This window comes from Engystomops pustulosus, chromosome 4 (genome assembly GCF_040894005.1).
Source record: "Engystomops pustulosus chromosome 4, aEngPut4.maternal, whole genome shotgun sequence".
Taxonomy (NCBI): Eukaryota; Metazoa; Chordata; class Amphibia; order Anura; family Leptodactylidae; genus Engystomops; species Engystomops pustulosus.
Window position 1 is genome coordinate 225,514,532 of NC_092414.1, and position 22,673 is coordinate 225,537,204.

General features: G+C 61.9%; 1 protein-coding gene across 2 annotated transcripts; it reads right to left on the reverse strand.

Annotated features, from left to right (window-relative positions):
* Positions 1 to 7,061: 7,061 nt before the first annotated feature.
* Positions 7,062 to 17,087, reverse strand: PPP1R35 (protein phosphatase 1 regulatory subunit 35). 2 transcript variants are annotated; one of them, XM_072144700.1, is made up of 5 exons: positions 16,843 to 17,087; positions 13,303 to 13,476; positions 12,776 to 12,965; positions 9,772 to 9,884; positions 7,062 to 7,325 (listed from the first exon to the last, which is right to left on the reverse strand). In XM_072144700.1, exons 2-5 carry the CDS (start codon positions 13,474 to 13,476, stop codon positions 7,152 to 7,154), a joined length of 651 nt encoding a protein of 216 aa, XP_072000801.1. In that variant the 5' UTR covers positions 16,843 to 17,087; the 3' UTR covers positions 7,062 to 7,151. The 2 variants fall into 2 exon arrangements, with proteins under 2 accessions (XP_072000801.1, XP_072000800.1); XM_072144699.1 differs by having other exon boundaries at positions 16,900 to 17,085.
* Positions 17,088 to 22,673: the final 5,586 nt, after the last annotated feature.

Here is a 22,673-nt window from a genome sequence, read left to right on the forward strand (position 1 = left end):
GGACACCCCAGCAGAGAGAGGGGGGGGGACACCCCAGCAGAGAGAGGGGGGGGGGGACACCCCAGCAGAGAGAGGGAGAGGGGGGGGGATGGACACCCCACCAGAGAGAGGGAGAGGGGACGGACGGACACCCCACCAGAGAGAGGGAGGGGGGACGGACGGACACCCCACCAGAGAGAGGGAGGGGGGACGGACGGACACCCCACCAGAGAGAGGGAGAGGGGGGGGACGGACACCCCACCAGAGAGAGGGAGAGGGGGGGGACGGACACCCCACCAGAGAGAGGGAGAGGGGGGGGGAGCGGACACCCCACCAGAGAGAGGGAGAGGGGGGGGGCGGACACCCCACCAGAGAGAGGGAGAAGGGGGGGACGGACACCCCACTAGAGAGAGGGAGAGGGGGAGGACACCCCACCAGGGAGAGAGGGGGACGGACACCCCACCAGAGAGGGGGAGAGGGGGGGACGGACACCCCACCAGAGAGAGGGAGAGGGGGGACGGACAGACACCCCACCAGAGAGAGGGAGAGGGGGGGGGCGGACACCCCACCAGAGAGAGGGAGAGGGGGGGACGGACACCCCACCAGAGAGAGGGAGAGGGGGGGGACGGACACCCCACCAGAGAGGGGGAGAGGGGGGGGATGGACACCCCACCAGAGAGGGGGAGAGGGGGGATGGACACCCCACCAGAGAGAGGGAGAGGGGGGGGGGCGGACACCCCACCAGAGAGGGAGAGGGGGGGGACGGACACCCCACCAGAGAGAGGGAGAGGGGGGGGGGCGGACACCCCACCAGAGAGAGGGGGGGGACACCCCAGCAGAGAGAGGGAGAGGGGGGGGGAGCGGACACCCCACCAGAGAGAGGGAGAGGGGGGGGGGGCGGACACCCCACCAGAGAGAGGGAGAGGGGGGGGACGGACACCCCACCAGAGAGAGGGAGGGGGGAGCGGACACCCCACCAGAGAGAGGGAGAGGGGGGGGACGGACACCCCACCAGAGAGAGGGAGAGGGGGGGGCGGACACCCCACCAGAGAGAGGGGGGGGGGACACCCCAGCAGAGAGAGGGGGGGGGGGACACCCCAGCAGAGAGAGGGGGGGGGACACCCCAGCAGAGAGAGGGGGGGGGGGACACCCCAGCAGAGAGAGGGGGGACGGACACCCCAGCAGAGAGAGGGAGAGGGGGGGGGACGGACACCCCACCAGAGAGAGGGAGAGGGGGGATGGACACCCCACCAGAGAGAGGGAGAGGGGACGGACGGACACCCCACCAGAGAGAGGGAGAGGGGACGGACGGACACCCCACCAGAGAGGGGGAGAGGGGAGGGGGACTATAGTGAGTGACGCGCAGTCACGTGATTCACCTCCCGGATCCTGTCCACGTGACGCTGTCGCTGCTGCTGAAATTCGGAGCGCTCCATCATTCCCGCCACAGACCTCCGCGTCACAGGATCCATCGCCGGCGCAAGCGCAGTGCGGGGGCCGCTCCTCTGACATCTAGTGGCCGCCACTGAGTACTGCAGCCCGCACATATATCCGCGCTGCGCTCAACCGCCATCTACTGGTGCCCCGCCCCCTGCTGATGACATCACGAATGACGGAGTGATAGACAGGAGACTCACAGGAAGATCTTATCTATAACTCCTCCCCCTCACATTGTATCCCCCTCCTCTGCTCCTCCCACATTGTGCCCCTTTCTCTGCTCCACCCACACTGTGTGCCCCTCCTCTGCTCCTCCCACATTGTGTCTTCTCCTCTGCTCCACCCACATTGTGTCCCCTCCTCTGCTCCTCCCAAATTGTGACCCCCTCCTCTGCTCCTCCCACATTGTGTCTTCTCCTCTGCTCCACCCACATTGTGTCCCCTCCTCTGCTCCACCCACATTGTGTCCCCTCCTCTGCTCCTCCCAAATTGTGACCCCCTCCTCTGCTCCTCCCACATTGTGTGACCCTCTTCTGCTCCTCCCACATTGTGTCCCCCTCCTCTGCTCCTCCCACATTGTGTGACCCTCTTCTGCTCCTCCCACATTGTGTCCCCTCTTCTGCTCCTCCCACATTGTGTGACCCTCTTCTGCTCCTCCCACATTGTGTGACCCTCTTCTGCTCCTCCCACATTGTGTCCCCCTCCTCTGCTCCTCCCACATTGTGTCCCCTCTTCTGCTCCTCCCACATTGTGTCCCCTCCTCTGCTCCTCCCACATTGTGTCTTCTCCTCTGCTCCTCCCACATTGTGTCCCCTCCTCTGCTCCTCCCACATTGTGTCCCCTCCTCTGCTCCTCCCACATTGTGTCCCCTCTTCTGCTCCTCCCACATTGTGTCCCCCTCTTCTGCTCCTCCATCATTGTGTGACCCTCTTCTGCTCCTCCCACATTGTGTGCCCCTCCTCTGCTCCTCCCACATTGTGTCCCCATTCTCTCTTCCTCCCACATTGTGCCCCCTCCTTTGCTCCTCCCACATTGTGCCCCCTCCTCTGCTCCTCCCACATTGTGTCCCCCTCCTCTGCTCCTCCCACATTGTGTCCCCTCTTCTGCTCCTCCCACATTGTGTCCCCTCCTCTGCTCCTCCCACATTGTGTCTTCTCCTCTGCTCCTCCCACATTGTGTCCCCTCCTCTGCTCCTCCCACATTGTGTCCCCCTCTTCTGCTCCTCCCACATTGTGTCCCCCTCCTCTGCTCCTCCCACATTGTGTGCCCCTTCTCTGCTCCTCCCACATTGTGTCCCCCTCCTCTGCTCCTCCCACATTGTGTGCCCCTTCTCTGCTCCTCCCACATTGTGTGACCCTCTTCTGCTCCTCCCACATTGTGTGCCCTCCTCTGCTCCTCCCACATTGTGTGCCCTCTTCTGCTCCTCCCACATTGTGTCTTCTCCTCTGCTCCTCCCACACTGTGTCTTCTCCTCTGCTCCTCCCACATTGTGTGCCCCTCCTCTGCTCCTCCCACATTGTGTCCCCCTCCTCTGCTCCTCCCACATTGTGTGCCCCTTCTCTGCTCCTCCCACATTGTGTGACCCTCTTCTGCTCCTCCCACATTGTGTGCCCTCCTCTGCTCCTCCCACATTGTGTGCCCTCTTCTGCTCCTCCCACATTGTGTCTTCTCCTCTGCTCCTCCCACACTGTGTCTTCTCCTCTGCTCCTCCCACATTGTGTGCCCCTCCTCTGCTCCTCCCACATTGTGTCCCCCTCCTCTGCTCCTCCCACATTGTGTCCCCCTCCTCTGCTCCTCCCACATTGTGTGCCCCTCCTCTGCTCCTCCCACATTGTGTGCCCCTTCTCTGCTCCTCCCACATTGTGTGACCCTCTTCTGCTCCTCCCACATTGTGTCCCCCTCCTCTGCTCCTCCCACATTATGTGACCCTCTTCTGCTCCTCCCACATTGTGTGACCCTCTTCTGCTCCTTCCACATTGTGTCCCCCTCCTCTGCTCCACCCACACTGTGTCCCCCTTCTCTGCTCCTCCCACATTGTGTCCCCCTCCTCTGCTCCTCCCACATTGTGTCCCCCTCCTCTGCTCCTCCCACATTGTGTGCCCCTTCTCTGCTCCTCCCACATTGTGTGACCCTCTTCTGCTCCTCCCACATTGTGTGACCCTCTTCTGCTCCTCCCACATTGTGTCCCCTCCTCTGCTCCTCCCACATTGTGTGCCCCTTCTCTGCTCCTCCCACATTGTGTGCCCCTTCTCTGCTCCTCCCACATTGTGTCCCCCTCCTCTGCTCCTCCCACATTGTGTGCCCCTTCTCTGCTCCTCCCACATTGTGTGCCCCTCCTCTGCTCCTCCCACATTGTGTCCCCCTCCTCTGCTCCTCCCACATTGTGTCCCCATTCTCTCTTCCTCCCACATTGTGCCCCCTCCTTTGCTCCTCCCACATTGTGCCCCCTCCTCTGCTCCTCCCACATTGTGTCCCCTCCTCTGCTCCTCCCACATTGTGTCCCCTCTTCTGCTCCTCCCACATTGTGTCCCCCTCTTCTGCTCCTCCATCATTGTGTGACCCTCTTCTGCTCCTCCCACATTGTGTCCCCCTCCTCTGCTCCTCCCACATTGTGAGCCCCTTCTCTGCTCCTCCCACATTGTGTCCCCCTCCTCTGCTCCTCCCACATTGTGTGCCCCTCCTCTGCTTCTCCCACATTGTGTGACCCTCTTCTGCTCCTCCCACATTGTGTGCCCTCCTCTGCTCCTCCCACATTGTGTCTTCTCCTCTGCTCCTCCCACACTGTGTCTTCTCCTCTGCTCCTCCCACATTGTGTCCCCTCCTCTGCTCCTCCCACATTGTGTCCCCTCCTCTGCTCCTCCCACATTGTGTCCCCTCTTCTGCTCCTCCCACATTGTGTCCCCCTCCTCTGCTCCTCCCACATTGTGTGACCCTCTTCTGCTCCTCCATCATTGTGTGACCCTCTTCTGCTCCTCCCACATGGTGTGCCCCTTCTCTGCTCCTCCCACATTGTGTCCCCCTCCTCTGCTCCTCCCACATTGTGTGCCCCTTCTCTGCTCCTCCCACATTGTGTCCCCCTTCTCTGCTCCTCCCACATTGTGTCCCCCTCCTCTGCTCCTCCCACATTGTGTGCCCTCCTGTGCTCCTCCCACATTGTGTCCCCCTTCTCTGCTCCTCCCACATTGTGTGCCCCTTCTCTGCTCCTCCCACATTGTGTCCCCCTCCTCTGCTCCTCCCACATTGTGTGCCCCTTCTCTGCTCCTCCCACATTGTGTGACCCTCTTCTGCTCCTCCCACATTGTGTGCCCTCCTCTGCTCCTCCCACATTGTGTCTTCTCCTCTGCTCCTCCCACACTGTGTCTTCTCCTCTGCTCTTCCCACATTGTGTGCCCCTCCTCTGCTCCTCCCACATTGTGTCCCCCTCCTCTGCTCCTCCCACATTGTGTCCCCCTCCTCTGCTCCTCCCACATTGTGTGCCCCTCCTCTGCTCCTCCCACATTGTGTGCCCCTCCTCTGCTCCTCCCACATTGAGTGCCCCTCCTCTGCTCCTCCCACATTGTGTGCCCCTCCTCTGCTCCTCCCACATTGAGTGCCCCTCCTCTGCTCCTCCCACATTGTGTCCCCCTCCTCTGCTCCTCCCACATTGTGTGCCCCTCCTCTGCTCCTCCCACATTGTGTGCCCCTCCTCTGCTCCTCCCACATTGTGTGCCCCTTCTCTGCTCCTCCCACATTGTGTGACCCTCTTCTGCTCCTCCCACATTGTGTCCCCCTCCTCTGCTCCTCCCACATTGTGTGACCCTCTTCTGCTCCTCCCACATTGTGTGACCCTCTTCTGCTCCTCCCACACTGTGTCCCCCTCCTCTGCTCCACCCACACTGTGTCCCCCTTCTCTGCTCCTCCCACACTGTGTCCCCCTCCACTGCTCCTCCATCATTGTGTGACCCTCCTCTGCTCCTCCATCATTGTGTGACCCTCTTCTGCTCCTCCCACATTGTGTGACCCTCTTCTGCTCCTCCCACATTGTGTGACCCTCTGCTGCTCCTCCCACATTGTGTCCCCCTCCTCTGCTCCTCCCACATTGTGTGACCCTCTTCTGCTCCTCCCACATTGTGTGACCCTCTTCTGCTCCTCCCACATTGTGTCCCCCTCCTCTGCTCCACCCACACTGTGTCCCCCTTCTCTGCTCCTCCCACACTGTGTCCCCCTCCTCTGCTCCTCCATCATTGTGTGACCCTCCTCTGCTCCTCCATCATTGTGTGACCCTCTTCTGCTCCTCCCACATTGTGTGACCCTCTTCTGCTCCTCCCACATTGTGTGACCCTCTTCTGCTCCTCCCACATTGTGTGACCCTCTTCTGCTCCTCCCACATTGTGTGACCCTCTTCTGCTCCTCCCACATTGTGTGACCCTCTTCTGCTCCTCCCACATTGTGTGACCCTCTTCTGCTCCTCCCACATTGTGTGACCCTCTTCTGCTCCTCCCACATTGTGTGACCCTCTTCTGCTCCTCCCACATTGTGTGACCCTCCTCTGCTCCTCCCACATTGTGTGACCCTCCTCTGCTCCTCCCACATTGTGTCCCCCTCCTCTGCTCCTCCCACATTGTGTCACCCTCTTCTGCTCCTCCCACATTGTGTCACCCTCTTCTGCTCCTCCCACATTGTGTCACCCTCTTCTGCTCCTCCCACATTGTGTCACCCTCTTCTGCTCCTCCCACATTGTGTCACCCTCTTCTGCTCCTCCCACATTGTGTCACCCTCTTCTGCTCCTCCCACATTGTGTCACCCTCTTCTGCTCCTCCCACATTGTGTCACCCTCTTCTGCTCCTCCCACATTGTGTCACCCTCTTCTGCTCCTCCCACATTGTGTCACCCTCTTCTGCTCCTCCCACATTGTGTCACCCTCTTCTGCTCCTCCCACATTGTGTCACCCTCCTCTGCTCCTCCCACATTGTGTCACCCTCCTCTGCTCCTCCCACATTGTGTCCCCCTCCTCTGCTCCTCCCACATTGTGTCCCCCTCCTCTGCTCCTCCCACATTGTGTCCCCCTCCTCTGCTCCTCCCACATTGTGTCCCCCTCCTCTGCTCCTCCCACATTGTGTGACCCTCTTCTGCTCCTCCCACATTGTGTCCCCCTCCTCTGCTCCTCCCACATTGTGTGCCCCTTCTCTGCTCCTCCCACATTGTGTGCCCCTCCTCTGCTCCTCCCACATTGTGTGCCCCTCCTCTGCTCCTCCCACATTGTGTGCCCCTCCTCTGCTCCTCCCACATTGTGTGCCCCTCCTCTGCTCCTCCCACATTGTGTGCCCCTCCTCTGCTCCTCCCACATTGTGTCCCCTCCTCTGCTCCTCCCACATTGTGTTCCCCTTCTCTGCTCCTCCCACATGGAGATAGTCACAGCCCCGCCTCCTGCCTGTATATCCTGTGTGAGAGGTAGCCCCGCCCCCTGCCTGTATATCCTGTGAGAGGTGGTCACAGCCCCACCCCCTGCCTGTATATCCTGTGTGAGAGGTGGTCACAGCCCCGCCCCCTGCCTGTATATCCTGTGTGAGAGGTAGCCCCGCCCCCTGCCAGTATATCCTGTGTGAGAGGTGGTCACAGCCCCGCCTCCCATTTTTGGTAACTTGTAATAATCACTCATGTTCGGATTTATATATTGAAAAGTTTATAAATATCTTTATTAATTATAATCCACCATCATAAAGCCCCTCCCCCTCCCTGCCCCTCCCCCTCTTCTTCTAGGCCGCCCACTCTTCCAGCTTATGGAACATATCAAACACTGTCCGTGGTGGTCGGGAGCGCAGCTGCAGGGTGAGGGGAGGGAGTCCGTCCGTTCTCAGGTGCGGGGTCTCTGTAAATCGGTCACTGGGGTCCGCAAACGCCAAAATATCTGGACCCACGATCTGCAGCACCTGAAACCACAGCAACAGCAAAGTGAGAAGAGACGTAACAACGGGGCAGGAGAGCGGCGGAGGCGAGACGTAACAACGGCGGGGCAGGAGAGCGGCGGAGGCGAGACGTAACAACGGCGGGGCAGGAGAGCGGCGGAGGCGAGACGTAACAACGGCGGGGCAGGAGAGCGGCGGAGGCGAGACGTAACAACGGCGGGGCAGGAGAGCGGCGGAGGCGAGACGTAACAACGGCGGGGCAGGAGAGCGGCGGAGGCGAGACGTAACAACGGCGGGGCAGGAGAGCGGCGGAGGCGAGACGTAACAACGGCGGGGCAGGAGAGCGGCGGAGGCGAGACGTAACAACGGCGGGGCAGGAGAGCGGCGGAGGCGAGACGTAACAACGGCGGGGCAGGAGAGCGGCGGAGGCGAGACGTAACAACGGCGGGGCAGGAGAGCGGCGGAGGCGAGACGTAACAACGGCGGGGCAGGAGAGCGGCGGAGGCGAGACGTAACAACGGCGGGGCAGGAGAGCGGCGGAGGCGAGACGTAACAACGGCGGGGCAGGAGAGCGGCGGAGGCGAGACGTAACAACGGCGGGGCAGGAGAGCGGCGGAGGCGAGACGTAACAACGGCGGGGCAGGAGAGCGGCGGAGGCGAGACGTAACAACGGCGGGGCAGGAGAGCGGCGGAGGCGAGACGTAACAACGGCGGGGCAGGAGAGCGGCGGAGGCGAGACGTAACAACGGCGGGGCAGGAGAGCGGCGGAGGCGAGACGTAACAACGGCGGGGCAGGAGAGCGGCGGAGGCGAGACGTAACAACGGCGGGGCAGGAGAGCGGCGGAGGCGAGACGTAACAACGGCGGGGCAGGAGAGCGGCGGAGGCGAGACGTAACAACGGCGGGGCAGGAGAGCGGCGGAGGCGAGACGTAACAACGGCGGGGCAGGAGAGCGGCGGAGGCGAGACGTAACAACGGCGGGGCAGGAGAGCGGCGGAGGCGAGACGTAACAACGGCGGGGCAGGAGAGCGGCGGAGGCGAGACGTAACAACGGCGGGGCAGGAGAGCGGCGGAGGCGAGACGTAACAACGGCGGGGCAGGAGAGCGGCGGAGGCGAGACGTAACAACGGCGGGGCAGGAGAGCGGCGGAGGCGAGACGTAACAACGGCGGGGCAGGAGAGCGGCGGAGGCGAGACGTAACAACGGCGGGGCAGGAGAGCGGCGGAGGCGAGACGTAACAACGGCGGGGCAGGAGAGCGGCGGAGGCGAGACGTAACAACGGCGGGGCAGGAGAGCGGCGGAGGCGAGACGTAACAACGGCGGGGCAGGAGAGCGGCGGAGGCGAGACGTAACAACGGCGGGGCAGGAGAGCGGCGGAGGCGAGACGTAACAACGGCGGGGCAGGAGAGCGGCGGAGGCGAGACGTAACAACGGCGGGGCAGGAGAGCGGCGGAGGCGAGACGTAACAACGGCGGGGCAGGAGAGCGGCGGAGGCGAGACGTAACAACGGCGGGGCAGGAGAGCGGCGGAGGCGAGACGTAACAACGGCGGGGCAGGAGAGCGGCGGAGGCGAGACGTAACAACGGCGGGGCAGGAGAGCGGCGGAGGCGAGACGTAACAACGGCGGGGCAGGAGAGCGGCGGAGGCGAGACGTAACAACGGCGGGGCAGGAGAGCGGCGGAGGCGAGACGTAACAACGGCGGGGCAGGAGAGCGGCGGAGGCGAGACGTAACAACGGCGGGGCAGGAGAGCGGCGGAGGCGAGACGTAACAACGGCGGGGCAGGAGAGCGGCGGAGGCGAGACGTAACAACGGCGGGGCAGGAGAGCGGCGGAGGCGAGACGTAACAACGGCGGGGCAGGAGAGCGGCGGAGGCGAGACGTAACAACGGCGGGGCAGGAGAGCGGCGGAGGCGAGACGTAACAACGGCGGGGCAGGAGAGCGGCGGAGGCGAGACGTAACAACGGCGGGGCAGGAGAGCGGCGGAGGCGAGACGTAACAACGGCGGGGCAGGAGAGCGGCGGAGGCGAGACGTAACAACGGCGGGGCAGGAGAGCGGCGGAGGCGAGACGTAACAACGGCGGGGCAGGAGAGCGGCGGAGGCGAGACGTAACAACGGCGGGGCAGGAGAGCGGCGGAGGCGAGACGTAACAACGGCGGGGCAGGAGAGCGGCGGAGGCGAGACGTAACAACGGCGGGGCAGGAGAGCGGCGGAGGCGAGACGTAACAACGGCGGGGCAGGAGAGCGGCGGAGGCGAGACGTAACAACGGCGGGGCAGGAGAGCGGCGGAGGCGAGACGTAACAACGGCGGGGCAGGAGAGCGGCGGAGGCGAGACGTAACAACGGCGGGGCAGGAGAGCGGCGGAGGCGAGACGTAACAACGGCGGGGCAGGAGAGCGGCGGAGGCGAGACCTAACAACGCGGCAGGAGAGCGGTGGTGCAGAGTAGACAGCACAATGCCTCCTCCTTACCTCTCTGTGCTCGGGGCGCCTCTGCCTCGCGGTCGGCCTCTGGATGTGCTCTGTGGGGGGCTCCACACTCACCAGACCCTGATAGAGACTCTGCAGCCTACAGACATTGAGAGCTACAGAGAAGTGTAAATTAGTGTCTTCTCCTGTCCCCGGCAGTCGCCCTCCTCCTCCTCTCCTGTCCCCGGCAGTCCTCCTCCTCTCCTGTCCCCGACAGTCCTCCTCCTCCTCTCCTGTCCCCGGCAGTCGCCCTCCTCCTCCTCTCCTGTCCCCGGCAGTCGCCCTCCTCCTCCTCTCCTGTCCCCGGCAGTCGCCCTCCTCCTCCTCTCCTGTCCCCGGCAGTCGCCCTCCTCCTCCTCTCCTGTCCCCGGCAGTCGCCCTCCTCCTCCTCCCCTGTCCCCGGCAGTCGCCCTCCTCCTCCTCTCTTGTCCCCGGCAGTCGCCCTCCTCCTCCTCTCCTGTCCCCGGCAGTCGCCCTCCTCCTCCTCTCCTGTCCCCGGCAGTCGCCCTCCTCCTCCTCTCCTGTCCCCGGCAGTCCTCCTCCTCCCCTGTCCCCGGCAGTTGCCCTCCTCCTCCCCTGTCCCGGCAGTCGCCCTCCTCCTCCTCTCCTGTCCTATCTCCGGCAGTCCTCCTCCTCCCCTGTCCCCGGCAGTCCTCCTCCTCCCCTGTCCCCGGCAGTCCTCCTCCTCCTCCCCTGTCCCCGGCAGTCCTCCTCCTCCTCCTCCCCTGTCCCCGGCAGTTGTCCTCCTCCTCCTCTCCTGTCCCCGGCAGTCCTCCTCCTCTCCTGTCCCCGGCAGTCGCCCTCCTCCTCCTCTCCTGTCCCCGGCAGTCGCCCTCCTCCTTCTCTCCTGTCCCCGGCAGTCGCCCTCCTCCTCCTCTCCTGTCCCCGGCAGTCGCCCTCCTCCTCCTCTCCTGTCCCCGGCAGTCGCCCTCCTCCTCCTCCCCTGTCCCCGGCAGTCCTCCTCCTCCTCCCCTGTCCCCGGCAGTCCTCCTCCTCCTCCCCTGTCCCCGGCAGTCCTCCTCCTCCCCTGTCCCCGGCAGTCCTCCTCCTCCTCCTCTCCTCCCCTGTCCCCGGCAGTTGTCCTCCTCCTCCTCTCCTGTCCCCGGCAGTCCTCCTCCTCCTCTCCTGTCCCCGGCAGTCCTCCTTCTCCTCCTCTCCTGTCCCTGACAGTTGTCCTCCTCCTCCTCTCCTGTCCCCGACAGTCCTCCTCCTCCTCTCCTGTCCCCGGCAGTCCTCCTCCTCCTCCCCTGTCCCCGGCAGTCCTCCTCCTCCCCTGTCCCCGGCAGTCCTCCTCCTCCTCCTCTCCTCCCCTGTCCCCGGCAGTTGTCCTCCTCCTCCTCTCCTGTCCCCGGCAGTCCTCCTCCTCCTCTCCTGTCCCCGGCAGTCCTCCTTCTCCTCCTCTCCTGTCCCTGACAGTTGTCCTCCTCCTCCTCTCCTGTCCCCGACAGTCCTCCTCCTCCTCTCCTGTCCCCGGCAGTTGTCCTCCTCCTCCTCCTCTCCTGTCCCCGGCAGTTGTCCTCCTCCTCCTCTCCTGTCCCCGGCAGTTGTCCTCCTCCTCCTCTCCTGTCCCCGGCAGTCGTCCTCCTCCTCCTCTCCTGTCCCCGGCAGTCCTCCTACTCCTCTCCTGTCCCCGGCAGTCCTCCTACTCCTCTCCTGTCCCCGGCAGTCCTCCTACTCCTCTCCTGTCCCCGGCAGTCCTCCTCCTCCTCCCCTGTCCCCGGCAGTCCTCCTCCTCCCCTGTCCCCGGCAGTCCTCCTCCTCCCCTGTCCCCGGCAGTCCTCCTCCTCCTCCTCCCCTGTCCCCGGCAGTTGTCCTCCTCCTCCTCCCCTGTCCCCGGCAGTTGTCCTCCTCCTCCTCCCCTGTCCCCGGCAGTTGTCCTCCTCCTCCTCCCCTGTCCCCGGCAGTCCTCCTCCTCCCCTGTCCCCGGCAGTTGTCCTCCTCCTCCTCCCCTGTCCCCGGCAGTCCTCCTCCTCCTCCCCTGTCCCCGACAGTCCTCCTCCCCTGTCCCCGACAGTCCTCCTCCCCTGTCCCCGACAGTCCTCCTCCTCCTCTCCTCCCCTGTCCCCGGCAGTCCTCCTCCTCCTCCCCTGTCCCCGGCAGTCCTCCTCCTCCTCCCCTGTCCCCGGCAGTCCTCCTCCTCCCCTGTCCCCGGCAGTCCTCCTCCTCCTCCTCTCCTCCCCTGTCCCCGGCAGTTGTCCTCCTCCTCCTCTCCTGTCCCCGGCAGTCCTCCTCCTCCTCTCCTGTCCCCGACAGTCCTCCTTCTCCTCCTCTCCTGTCCCTGACAGTTGTCCTCCTCCTCCTCTCCTGTCCCCGACAGTCCTCCTCCTCCTCTCCTGTCCCCGGCAGTTGTCCTCCTCCTCCTCTCCTGTCCCCGGCAGTCGTCCTCCTCCTCCTCTCCTGTCCCCGGCAGTCGTCCTCCTCCTCCTCTCCTGTCCCCGGCAGTCGTCCTCCTCCTCCTCTCCTGTCCCCGGCAGTCGTCCTCCTCCTCCTCTCCTGTCCCCGGCAGTCGTCCTCCTCCTCCTCTCCTGTCCCCGGCAGTCGCCCTCCTCCTCCTCTCCTGTCCCCGGCAGTCCTCCTACTCCTCTCCTGTCCCCGGCAGTCCTCCTCCTCCTCTCCTGTCCCCGGCAGTCGCCCTCCTCTCCTGTCCCCGGCAGTCCTCCTCCTCTCCTGTCCCCGGCAGTTGTCCTCCTCCTCCTCTCCTGTCCCCGGCAGTTGTCCTCCTCCTCCTCTCCTGTCCCCGGCAGTCGTCCTCCTCCTCCTCTCCTGTCCCCGGCAGTCGTCCTCCTCCTCCTCTCCTGTCCCCGGCAGTCGTCCTCCTCCTCCTCTCCTGTCCCAGGCAGTCGTCCTCCTCTCCTGGCCCCGGCAGTTGTCCTCCTCCTCCTCTCCTGTCCCCGGCAGTCGCCCTCCTCCTCCTCTCCTGTCCCCGGCAGTCCTCCTCCTCCTCTCCTGTCCCCGGCAGTCCTCCTACTCCTCTCCTGTCCCCGGCAGTCCTCCTCCTCCCCCTCACCTTTGGCTGCCTCGCTCTCCACATTTCGCCGCACAGTGAATGAGCGGAGCAGCTCGGTCCGCACTGCATTTTCTGCATTGAATTCCTTGTGAGCTTCCCTCCGCACCTCCGTCCTCAGTGCTGCGCTGCTGTGCACTCTGGGGGCTGCCAGGGGGCGGACGGACCCCTCATCCTGTACATCAAAGCGCACCTGGGGGGGGGGGGAAGGACCACTAGATAAGGTGAATGTAATCTGGGCTTCCCACTGTACGTATAGATCTCTGCTTGCTGTCGGATTGAGCTTCACCCAATCAGAATAACAATCCTCACTAATATATTACACAGAGGGGAGGGAACCCGTCAGCTCCTTACATACCACTGTACAGGAGCGAGCAGTGCTCCGCCAATCCTGCCGCACACACTGCGGGCACACGCGGGGTGCATGGAGCTGCTCATTGTAAGACAGAGGAGGGGCGGGGGTACGAGCCGGAGCCACCATGGGGGTGACCCTGTGCAGTGAGGGTGTAATACAGGGGAGAGGTCCGCACCTGCCGCTGCCCCCTCCTGCGCTCCGCCGTCTCCCTGCGCAGGATTCCTCCGCCTTTCTCCGGGGTCAGGGACACATCCAGTAGCGGATGAGCTTCTGCCTGATCCGGGACTAGCGCAGCCGGCCGGGGGGCACTGGGGGCCGGGAGGGCCGCCTCGTCTTCACCAAGAGACATCTGCAATCAGGAAAAGACCCAACCATTAGGAGGAGAACCACAAATCCCAGGCTGACCCACAGAGACCTCCCTCAATACTGTCCCAGCCCTGTACTGCCCCCGCTGAGGCTTGTAGCCCCCCCTGGTACTGCCCCCGCTGAGGCTTGTAGTTCCCCTGGTACTGCCCCCGCTGAGGCTTGTAGCCCCCCCTGGTACTGCCCCCGCTGAGGCTTGTAGCCCCCCCTGGTACTGCCCCAGCTGAGGCTTGTAGCCCCCCCCTGGTACTGCCCCAGCTAAGGCTTGTAGCCCCCCCCTGGTACTGCCCCCGCTGAGGCTTGTAGCCCCCCCCTGGTACTGCCCCCGCTGAGGCTTGTAGCCCCCCCCTGGTACTGCCCCCGCTGAGGCTTGTAGCCCCCCCCTGGTACTGCCCCCGCTGAGGCTTGTAGCCCCCCCCCCCCCCCGGTACTGCCCCCGCTGAGGCTTGTAGCCCCCCCCCCCCGGTACTGCCCCCGCTGAGGCTTGTAGCCCCCCCCCCCCGGTACTGCTCCCGCTGAGGCTTGTAGCCCCCCCCTGGTACTGCCCCCGCTGAGGATTGTAGTCCTCCTGGTACTGCCCCCGCTGAGGATTGTAGTCCTCCTGGTACTGCCCCCGCTGAGGATTGTAGTCCTCCTGGTACTGCCCCCGCTGAGGATTGTAGTCCTCCTGGTACTGCCCCCGCTGAGGATTGTAGTCCTCCTGGTACTGCCCCCGCTGAGGATTGTAGTTTCCCTGGTACTGCCCCCTCTGAGGATTGTAGTCCCCCCCCGGTACTGCCCCCGCTGAGGATTGTAGTCCCCCCCCGGTACTGCCCCCGCTGAGGATTGTAGTCCTCCCGGTACTGCCCCCGCTGAGGATTGTAGTCCTCCCGGTACTGCCCCCGCTGAGGATTGTAGTCCTCCCGGTACTGCCCCCGCTGAGGATTGTAGTCCTCCCGGTACTGCCCCCGCTGAGCCTTGTAGTCCTCCCGGTACTGCCCCCGCTGAGCCTTGTAGTCCTCCAGGTACTGCCCCCGCTGAGCCTTGTAGTCCTCCCGGTACTGCCCCCGCTGAGCCTTGTAGTCCTCCCGGTACTGCCCCCGCTGAGCCTTGTAGTCCTCCCGGTACTGCCCCCGCTGAGCCTTGTAGTCCTCCCGGTACTGCCCCCGCTGAGCCTTGTAGTCCTCCCGGTACTGCCCCCGCTGAGCCTTGTAGTCCTCCCGGTACTGCCCCCGCTGAGCCTTGTAGTCCCCCCGGTACTGCCCCCGCTGAGGATTGTAGTCCCCCCGGTACTGCCCCCGCTGAGGATTGTAGTCCCCCCGGTACTGCCCCCGCTGAGGATTGTAGTCCCCCCGGTACTGCCCCCGCTGAGGATTGTAGTCCCCCCGGTACTGCCCCCGCTGAGGATTGTAGTCCTCCCGGTACTGCCCCCGCTGAGGATTGTAGTCCTCCCGGTACTGCCCCCGCTGAGGATTGTAGTCCTCCCGGTACTGCCCCCGCTGAGGATTGTAGTCCTCCCGGTACTGCCCCCGCTGAGGATTGTAGTCCTCCCGGTACTGCCCCCGCTGAGGATTGTAGTCCTCCCGGTACTGCCCCCGCTGAGGATTGTAGTCCTCCCGGTACTGCCCCCGCTGAGGATTGTAGTCCTCCCGGTACTGCCCCCGCTGAGGATTGTAGTCCTCCCGGTACTGCCCCCGCTGAGGATTGTAGTCCTCCCGGTACTGCCCCCGCTGAGGATTGTAGTCCTCCCGGTACTGCCCCCGCTGAGGCTTGTAGTCCTCCCGGTACTGCCCCCGCTGAGGCTTGTAGTCCTCCCGGTACTGCCCCCGCTCAGGCTTGTAGTCCTCCCGGTACTGCCCCCGCTCAGGCTTGTAGTCCTCCCGGTACTGCCCCCGCTCAGGCTTGTAGTCCTCCCGGTACTGCCCCCGCTCAGGCTTGTAGTCCTCCCGGTACTGCCCCCGCTCAGGCTTGTAGTCCTCCCGGTACTGCCCCCGCTCAGGCTTGTAGTCCTCCCGGTACTGCCCCCGCTCAGGCTTGTAGTCCTCCCGGTACTGCCCCCGCTCAGGCTTGTAGTCCTCCCGGTACTGCCCCCGCTCAGGCTTGTAGTCCTCCCGGTACTGCCCCCGCTCAGGCTTGTAGTCCTCCCGGTACTGCCCCCGCTCAGGCTTGTAGTCCACCTGGTACTGCCCCCGCTCAGGCTTGTAGTCCACCTGGTACTGCCCCCGCTCAGGCTTGTAGTCCACCTGGTACTGCCCCCGCTCAGGCTTGTAGTCCACCTGGTACTGCCCCCGCTCAGGCTTGTAGTCCACCTGGTACTGCCCCCGCTCAGGCTTGTAGTCCACCTGGTACTGCCCCCGCTCAGGCTTGTAGTCCACCTGGTACTGCCCCCGCTCAGGCTTGTAGTCCACCTGGTACTGCCCCCGCTCAGGCTTGTAGTCCACCTGGTACTGCCCCCGCTCAGGCTTGTAGTTCCCCTGGTACTGCCCCCGCTGAGGATTGTAGTCCTCCTGGTACTGCCCCCGCTCAGGCTTGTAGTTCCCCTGGTACTGCCCCCGCTGAGGATTGTAGTCCCCCCGATACTGCCCCCGCTGAGCCTTGTAGTCCCCCCTGGTACTGCCCCCGCTGAGGCTTGTAGTCCCACCTGGTACTGCCCCCGCTGAGGCTTGTAGTCCACCTGGTACTGCCCCCGCTGAGGCTTGTAGTCCCCCCCCCCGGTACTGCCCCCGCTGAGCCTTGTAGTCCTCCCGGTACTGCCCCGGCTGAGGCTTGTAGTCCCCCTGGTACTGCCCCGGCTGAGGCTTGTAGTCCCCCTGGTACTGCCCCCGCTGAGGCTTGTAGTCCCCCCTGGTACTGCCCCCGCTGAGGCTTGTAGTCCACCTGGTACTGCCCCCGCTGAGGCTTGTAGTCCCCCCCCCCGGTACTGCCCCCGCTGAGCCTTGTAGTCCTCCCGGTACTGCCCCGGCTGAGGCTTGTAGTCCCCCCTGGTACTGCCCCCGCTGAGGATTGTAGTCCCCCCCCTGGTACTGCCCCCGCTGAGGCTTGTAGTCCCCCTGGTACTGCCCCCGCTGAGCCTTGTAGTCCCCCAGGTACTGCCCCCGCTGAGGCTTGTAGTCCCCCCTGGTACTGCCCCCGCTGAGGCTTGTAGTCCCCCCTGGTACTGCCCCCGCTGAGGCTTGTAGTCCCCCCTGGTACTGCCCCCGCTGAGGATTGTAGTCCTCCTGGTACTGCCCCCGCTGAGGATTGTAGTCCCCCCCCCCCCTGGTACTGCCCCCGCTGAGGATTGTAGTCCCCCGGTACTGCCCCCGCTGAGGCTTGTAGTCCTCCCGGTACTGCCCCCGCTGAGGCTTGTAGTCCCCCTGCACTGGGTACATACCTGTGTGCTGAGTACACGCTGCCCCGGGTGAGGTCCGGGTACACTGCGGCCACTTACCTCCTCCGCTACTCTCTGCCCGGCAGTTACTATTTCTCGTCTGGGAACAAAACCCGAGAGCCGTCATGGCAACAGCACACCGCCATCTTGCTGCTCCCACTCCAGGGCTTCAGCTTGGGCACTGCGTCTGTAGAGCGGACGCCATGTTAGTACTCCCAGCGTCCATCCCGATACAAGAGGTCGCTACGTATGACGTCAGCGGGGACCGGCGCGGGGCTAAGGTAAAATGGCGGCGCCAGGACTACACTAGTGACGTCACCCGGCGGGCGGGAAGCGCAGCCTGAGGCGCCATAGTCTGTGCCTTGAACCTGCTGGAAGTCGCTAGAAATGGCCATAGCTCTCCCAGGCGCCGTCCCGGTAATCGCGGAGCCGCTGAGGATTTCATCACTTTTCAGTTATTATGGGTCATCCGTGACGTCATCTACCGAGAATTATATTGATCGGACAAATGGAACCTCCCCCCCCCTTTTCTCCATTGCAGGCAGTAGTTCTGAGCCCCGCCCCTGTAGCAGGCAGTAGTTCTGAGCCCCGCCCCTGTAGCAGGCATTAGTTCTGAGCCCCGCCCCCAATGCAGGCATTAGTTCTGAGCCCCGCCCCCAATGCAGGCATTAGTTCTGAGCCCCGCCCCTGTAGCAGGCATTAGTTCTGAGCCCCGCCCCCAATGCAGGCAGTAGTTCTGAGCCCCGCCCCCGTAGCAGGCAGTAGTTCTGAGCCCCGCCCCCGTAGCAGGCGGTAGTTCTGAGCCCCGCCCCCGTTGCAGGCGGTAGTTCTGAGCCCCGCACCCGTTGCAGGTGGTAGTTCTGAGCCCCGCCCCCGTTGCAGGCGGTAGTTCTGAGTCCCGCCCCCGTTGCAGGCGGTAGTTCTGAGTCCCGCCCCCGTTGCAGGCGGTAGTTCTGAGTCCCGCCCCCGTTGCAGGCGGTAGTTCTGAGTCCCGCCCCCGTTGCAGGCGGTAGTTCTGAGTCCCGCCCCCGTTGCAGGCGGTAGTTCTGAGTCCCGCCCCCGTTGCAGGCGGTAGTTCTGAGTCGCGCCCCCGTTGCAGGCGGTAGTTCTGAGTCCCGCCCCCTGTTGCAGGCGGTAGTTCTGAGTCCCGCCCCCTGTTGCAGGCGGTAGTTCTGAGTCCCGCCCCCGCTGCAGGCGGTAGTTCTGAGTTCCGCCCCCTGTTGCAGGCGGTAGTTCTGAGTCCCGCCCCCGCTGCAGGCGGTAGTTCTGAGTCCCGCCCTGCCCCTGTAGCAGGCAGTAGTTTAAGGCTGCGTCCACACGTTCAGGGTTTCAGATGCAGTTTTTGATGCCCAAACCAGGAGTGAAAATGGGGGAGGAGCTTCTCTCACTAATAATTCCTCACCCATTATCACCCATCCCCCATTATCACCCATCCCCCGCTTCTGGCATCAGACAAACTGCACCCGGAGCCCCTGTGGGATTGGGGGGACATGCGGCTTTAACCCCTTGTTTTCCCGAGCAGCTCTCGATTGGTTGTAGTTGGGGTCCCTGTGACGTGTCCGGGGGATTCTGGGAATGTTTTCTCGTGACACTTTGTCCTTCGTGTTAGTTGTAGAATTGAAGTGAAAAGTTTTGTGTTTTGAAAAAAAAACGTAATTTTCAAAGTTTTTCCTGTTCTGCTTTCTGGGCTTTTAGTTACATCCCCGAAATAACTGGATAAGTGACGGCGAGACTCGGGGGGCTGCGAGAGGCTAGAGAGGGGGAGATACAACCTATAGATGATTCAGTCCACAAATGGTATTAACTATTTCATGGTAGACACTTCGGGTGATGCCACACGTGGCGTTTTTAATTAAGATAATTGGTAAAACCCGTCAAAAACGGATACGTTTTTTTACGATCTGAAAACGCACTTAGTAAAAACGGCCTAAAAACGCCTTATATGTCCTCACCCTTAGGCCGGCGCCACACGTGGCACTTTTGTCTGCGCTTGCAAACGCAGACAAAGTCGCGCCCACCGGGGCGGGCCTCGGCCCGATCGCATCGGCGTTTCTATGGAAACGCCTGCGATCGGGAACGAGACGCCGGTGTTTCGCGTTAAATTAGCGCAAAACACCGGCGGCTCGTTCCCAATCGCAGGCGTTTCCATAGAAACGGCGATGCGATTGGCCCGGGGCTGCAGTACAATGGATCAGATCCCCCTGTAGGCTCACTGTGGTGGGTCCAAGCCATGAGGGATAAACTTGTGCACTGCGGTCATCCATGGGTTAAACCCCCGGGATCGGTCTTTACATTTGTGCCAGGTTTGGGCACTGACAGGCGACCTTCTCCTGTAATCTTCTTCTGACCTGCCGACATAGAAAGAACTCGATACGGTGGTCATTTAGGGGTTAAAGGAAATCTACCACCTGGAAGTGGATCCGGTGGCGGATTCCTTAGGCCGCGGTCACATGTACCGCTAGACGTCCGTTCATAACGCGACGCTAGCGCACAGGGGGAGGTCCTCGGTCCGAGCACATGGGTTTCCAGAGAAACGCATGCCATCGGCTTAACAATCGCATGCGTTTCCCTGAAAACGCATGTGCGTTCGGGCCGAGGACCTCCCCCTGTGCGCTAGCGTCGCGTTATGAACGGACGTCTAGCGGTACATGTGACCGCGGCCTTAAGGCAGAACAATCAAGAACCTGCATTGATAACCCAGTGTGTGGCCTCCTATGTCTCAAACATGTAACTTTTATAATATGCAGATTAACTGCAGAGACCCCCCCCCCCTGCATATCTACCGATGCGAGAGGCCAAAACATACACAGCAGCTCCTAATACACCAGAATCATAGAGTAAGTGACCAATATAAGAACAAGATTGTTATAAAGTATAATCTCCAGCAGGGGGCAGCAGAATCCACAATGTGTGAGAAGAGTAGCCATAACCTCCCCACCAGTGCTGCTCCGCTCTACATCTCAGTCTATACTTCTACCTGTACTCCCCCGGTGCTGCTCCACTCTACATCTCAGTCTATACCTCTACCTCTACCCGTACTCTCCCAGTGCTGCTCCGCTCCACATCTCAGTCTATACCTCTACCTGTACTCTCCCAGTGCTGCTCCGCTCTACATCTCAGTCTATACCTCTACCTCTACCTGTACTCTCCCAGTGCTGCTCCGCTCCACATCTCAGTCTATACCTCTACCTGTACTCTCCCAGTGCTGCTCCGCTCTACATCTCAGTCTATACCTCTACCTGTACTCTCCCAGTGCTGCTCCGCTCTACACCTCAGTCTATACCTCTACCTGTACTCTCCCAGTGCTGCTCCGCTCTACATCTCAGTCTATACCTCTACCTGTACTCTCCCAGTGCTGCTCCGCTCTACATCTCAGTCTATACCTCTACCTGTACTCTCCCAGTGCTGCTCCGCTCTACATCTCAGTCTATACCTCTACCTGTACTCTCCCGGTGCTGCTCCGCTCTACATCTCAGTCTATACTTCTACCTGTACTCTCCCAGTGCTGCTCCGCTCTACATCTCAGTCTATACCTCTACCTGTACTCTCCCAGTGCTGCTCCGCTCTACATCTCAGTCTATACCTCTACCTGTACTCTCCCAGTGCTGCTCCGCTCTACATCTCAGTCTATACCTCTACCTGTACTCTCCCAGTGCTGCTCCGCTCTACATCTCAGTCTATACCTCTGCCTGTACTCTCCCAGTGCTGCTCCGCTCTACATCTCAGTCTATACCTCTACCTGTACTCTCCCAGTGCTGCTCCGCTCCACATCTCAGTCTATACCTCTACCTGTACTCACCCAGTGCTGCTCCGCTCTACATCTCAGTCTATACTTCTACCTGTACTCTCCCAGTGCTGCTCCGCTCTACATCTCAGTCTATACCTCTACCTGTACTCTCCTAGTGCTGCTCCGCTCTACATCTCAGTCTATACCTCTACCTGTACTCTCCCAGTGCTGCTCCGCTCTACATCTCAGTCTATGCCCTCTACCTGTACTCTCCCAGTGCTGCTCCGCTCTACATCTCAGTCTATGCCCTCTACCTGTACTCTCCCAGTGCTGCTCCGCTCTACATCTCAGTCTATACTTCTACCTGTACTCTCCCAGTGCTGCTCCGCTCCACATCTCAGTCTATACCTCTACCTGTACTCTCCCAGTGCTGCTCCGCTCTACATCTCAGTCTATACCTCTACCTGTACTCTCCCAGTGCTGCTCCGCTCTACATCTCAGTCTATACCTCTACCTGTACTCTCCCAGTGCTGCTACGCTCTACATCTCAGTCTATACCTCTACCTCTACTCTCCCAGTGCTGCTCCGCTCTACATCTCAGTCTATACCTCTACCTGTACTCTCCCAGTGCTGCTCCGCTCTACATCTCAGTCTATACCTCTACCTGTACTCTCCCAGTGCTGCTCCGCACTACATCTCAGTCTATACCTCTACCTGTACTCTCCCAGTGCTGCTCCGCTCTACATCTCAGTCTATACCTCTACCTGTACTCTCCCAGTGCTGCTCCGCCCTACATCTCCGTCTATACCTCTACCTGTAGTCTCCCAGTGCTGCTCCGCTCTACATCTCAGTCTATACCTCTACCTGTACTCTCCCAGTGCTGCTCCGCTCTACATCTCAGTCTATACCTCTACCTGTACTCTCCCGGTGCTGCTCCACTCTACATCTCAGTCTATACCTCTACCTGTACTCTCCCAGTGCTGCTCCGCTCTACATCTCAGTCTATACCTCTACCTGTACTCTCCCGGTGCTGCTCCGCTCTACATCTCAGTCTATACTTCTACCTGTACTCTCCCAGTGCTGCTCCGCTCTACATCTCAGTCTATACCTCTACCTGTACTCTCCCAGTGCTGCTCCGCTCTACATCTCAGTCTATACCTCTACCTGTACTCTCCCAGTGCTGCTCCGCTCTACATCTCAGTCTATACCTCTACCTGTACTCTCCCGGTGCTGCTCCGCTCCACATCTCAGTCTATACCTCTACCTGTACTCTCCCGGTGCTGCTCCGCTCTACATCTCAGTCTATGCCCTCTACCTGTACTCTCCCAGTGCTGCTCCGCTCTACATCTCAGTCTATACCTCTACCTGTACTCTCCCAGTGCTGCTCCGCTCCACATCTCAGTCTATACCTCTACCTGTACTCTCCCAGTGCTGCTCCGCTCCACATCTCAGTCTATACCTCTACCTGTACTCTCCTAGTGCTGCTCCGCTCTACATCTCAGTCTATACCTCTACCTGTACTCTCCCAGTGCTGCTCCGCTCTACATCTCAGTCTATGCCCTCTACCTGTACTCTCCCAGTGCTGCTCCGCTCTACATCTCAGTCTATGCCCTCTACCTGTACTCTCCCAGTGCTGCTCCGCTCTACATCTCAGTCTATGCCCTCTACCTGTACTCTCCCAGTGCTGCTCCGCTCTACATCTCAGTCTATACTTCTACCTGTACTCTCCCAGTGCTGCTCCGCTCCACATCTCAGTCTATACCTCTACCTGTACTCTCCCAGTGCTGCTCCGCTCTACATCGCAGTCTATACCTCTACCTGTACTCTCCCAGTGCTGCTCCGCTCTACATCTCAGTCTATACCTCTACCTGTACTCTCCCAGTGCTGCTACGCTCTACATCTCAGTCTATACCTCTACCTCTACTCTCCCAGTGCTGCTCCGCTCTACATCTCAGTCTATACCTCTACCTGTACTCTCCCAGTGCTGCTCCGCTCTACATCTCAGTCTATACCTCTACCTGTACTCTCCCAGTGCTGCTCCGCACTACATCTCAGTCTATACCTCTACCTGTACTCTCCCAGTGCTGCTCCGCTCTACATCTCAGTC